General features: G+C 32.4%; 1 protein-coding gene across 1 annotated transcript; it reads right to left on the bottom strand.

The window, feature by feature from the left end:
* Positions 1–1286: 1286 nt before the first annotated feature.
* Positions 1287–2198, bottom strand: LOC110315754 (olfactory receptor 4C11-like). The gene has a single exon (XM_021189732.1). The coding sequence runs from the start codon at positions 2196–2198 to the stop codon at positions 1287–1289; it is 912 nt and encodes a 303-aa protein (XP_021045391.1).
* Positions 2199–3155: the final 957 nt, after the last annotated feature.

Raw genomic sequence — 3155 nt, 5'->3', positions numbered from 1 at the left:
TAAACAGGCCTTTTTTAATATATGAAATTAGAAGGAACAATAAAGAAGAATTAAATGCATACCTGACTCTGAGTTATTTAAGAAGTGGTTATATTCAAAAATCATCATGGGTATTAAAAATGAAACATAAAGACATAGAGTGATAAAATTATGGATATTTATGTGAAACACATATAGAAACAATTAACATTAGTGAATAGGAGACAAGAAATTTTCTTGAGACGGGCATGGTGGCTCATGCCTTTAATCCCAGCAATTGGGGAGGCAGAGGCAGGCAGATCTCTGTGTTCGAGGTCAGCGTGGTCTACAAAGTGAGTTCCAGGACAGCCAAGGCTACACAGGGAAACCTTGTCTCGAAAAAAAAAAAAATTGTTAGAAGTTATTTATGTGGTCATAAACCAGTGCTATAATGGAAAATATTCATATGACACAGTATAATCTTTTTCATCAGCTGTTATCATTTTTTCTTTTTTTGTACTCAGGATGACTCACAAGGCTTTCTGAATATTAACTAAACCCATTCCCACTGAATTGTACTCAACACATTAATATCACTTAAAAGGGTACTTCTCTGTTTCAGTGTAATTCATAATATATGATATTAAAATAGGGTGGTTATGCTTCATTGTGAGATGAAAGGGTCAGAATGAGTGTCATTTATAATAATGAGGATTAGATTATACTAAAAATGAAGTATCATTTAAAAACTCATGTAGCAAAGGGAATAAACTTCAGCTCTGAATTTTATTGCTGTATATATAAAATCTAAATTTTCTTGTGCTGTTTAAAGCCAACAAACAAATCCTCTTCTCTCTCATTATTTTTCATACTCATAGGGTATTAATAAGATAACCTACACCAGGTTTAAATTATTTAGATAATATAAATATGTAATAAATTATTAAATTTCTGTCTACATATGAGGTGTGAAGCCAATTATAGGTTTTAAATTTTTATTACTTTTATTTATTTGCATATTTATATTTATGAATATGTGCACAACATGACCTGCCTTAGTAGATGAGAAGAAAATTACTGGAGGTTATTCACTATTTTAACCATGTGGGTTTCAGGGATTATACTGACATCACTCAAGTCATCAGGCTTGTAGCAAACACATTTCCCCCTTAAGTTATTTTGCTGGCCACAGGTTATTATTTATACACACATGCACATGTACCTTGCAAAGATACTCTCAGAAATACTTTGATTTTCTTCTCTATGTATCAAAATTAACCTCTTAAAGAGCTCTGTTTTAGAATCCTCATATTCTTTATCAATGACAGTTATACTTTACCACACCACAACTTTTTCATAGCATTTTTTACTTCAGAATTCCTCAGAGTATAGATAAGAGGGTTTAGCAAAGGTGTACCTATTGTATAAAACACAGATACCATCTTGTCTATTGGTAAAGTAATTAGTGGCCGTGTGTATATAAATATGCAGGGACCAAAAAATATGACCACCACAATGAAATGAGAAGTGCATGTAGACAAGGCCTTTCGTCTTCCTTCGGCACTATGGTTTCTCAGAGAATATAAGATGAAAATATAGGAGATAAACAGTACTATGAAACTTACCATACATATGGCACCACTATTAGACACAACTAGCAAATTTATCACATAGGTATCCATGCAGGCAAGTTTCATCAAGGGCTGCAAATCGCAGAAATAATGATCAATCACATTTGGGCCACAGAATGGTAATCTTAAGGCTAAGAAAATCTGTGCTGAAGAGTGAATACAAGACCCTACCCAGGCAATAATAACTAATATATCACAGATATGCTGGTTCATTATAGTTGTATATCNTAGAGGCTTACAGATTGCTACATAGCGGTCAATGGCCATGAGAATAAGCACGAAGATCTCCATGCACCCAAAGAAGTGGGCTGTGAAGATCTGAGTCATACATTCACTGTAGGAAATAATTTTTTTCTGTGAGAGGGTGTTCACAATCAATCTAGGTGCTGTAGTTGTAGAGAAGCAAGCATCAGCAAAGGACAAATAGAAGAGGAAAAAGTACATGGGACTCCCAAGTGTCTGACTCATCTTAATGGTCACCATGATGAGAAAGTTCCCCATTAATGTCATAAGGTAAAGAATCAAGAAGACTCCAAATATTGCCTTCTGTTTTTCTGGATCCTGAGTCAACCCCAACAAAATAAATTCAGTCACACTGTTGTTATGCATCCTATCAGTGGCTATATTAGATAGGACTGGCTGAAAATGTTTAACCTGAAAACAAAGAAAAGATATATTGAGATCAATGTCCAGATGTTGAAATTTCTTGGTCTACTCTGCCTATGAAATCCCTGAAGAATATTTTAAAAGCACAACATAGATACCTATCTCTCAATGAGATTTTCCTTTGACTCAGAAGCTTACTAGCCTTTTTTCTGTTGATATTTCAAAGTGTAAAGTTTATTCTTTCTTTGAAAGAGTTATGTGTTGATTAGGAAACTTAGGAAAAGCATATGTGTCTGTTGGGTGTGTTAGGAGGGTATGAGCTCAAACATTTTCTTACACATTTTGAAGTGCTTTCAAAGAATAATTATTTAATCCTTGCATGCATTCACATTTACATGTAGACCTCTGTAACATGAAAAGCACTAATTAATACAATTAACCACTAAGGCTAGTGATTCCATTATAACAAAAATCTCAACTGAATTCACTACATCTTTGTTTCTATTTTCCCTGTCTCTTTTAACTTCTGGATAAGTTATATTTTACAAAAATATATTTAATCCAATTTTAATACTACCTCTTTTTTCAGTGTAGCATTTTACTCTGAAAATATAAGGGTTTGGACAATAAAGTTTGGTATGATCAAAGAACGGTGTACTATAATGATTTCATTACATTTAAGGTATACCATTATAAATGTAACATTTTCTGGTTATAAGTTTTAGATTTCATTAGAGTTTTTTTTAATTAGAAAAATCTTACTTAGAAAATATATGTCCTACATACACACACATAATTAACTACATTTTAAATTTTTTAGGAGAAACTTCTTTACTGCAATGTTAGTTTTTATTGGGTTTTTTTTTTTTTTTTTTTTTTGTATATTCAAATATTTGTGTCTCATGTGACTGAAAAAATCCTCAATGAAATGTTACTGCCTCATTTGATGTAGAATTTCTA

This window comes from Mus pahari, unplaced genomic scaffold, assembly GCF_900095145.1.
Source record: "Mus pahari unplaced genomic scaffold, PAHARI_EIJ_v1.1 scaffold_9726_1, whole genome shotgun sequence".
In the NCBI taxonomy this organism is placed as follows: domain Eukaryota; kingdom Metazoa; phylum Chordata; class Mammalia; order Rodentia; family Muridae; genus Mus; species Mus pahari.
Note: the sequence above shows the minus strand (reverse complement) of the source record. Positions and strands in the feature narration are given on the sequence as shown.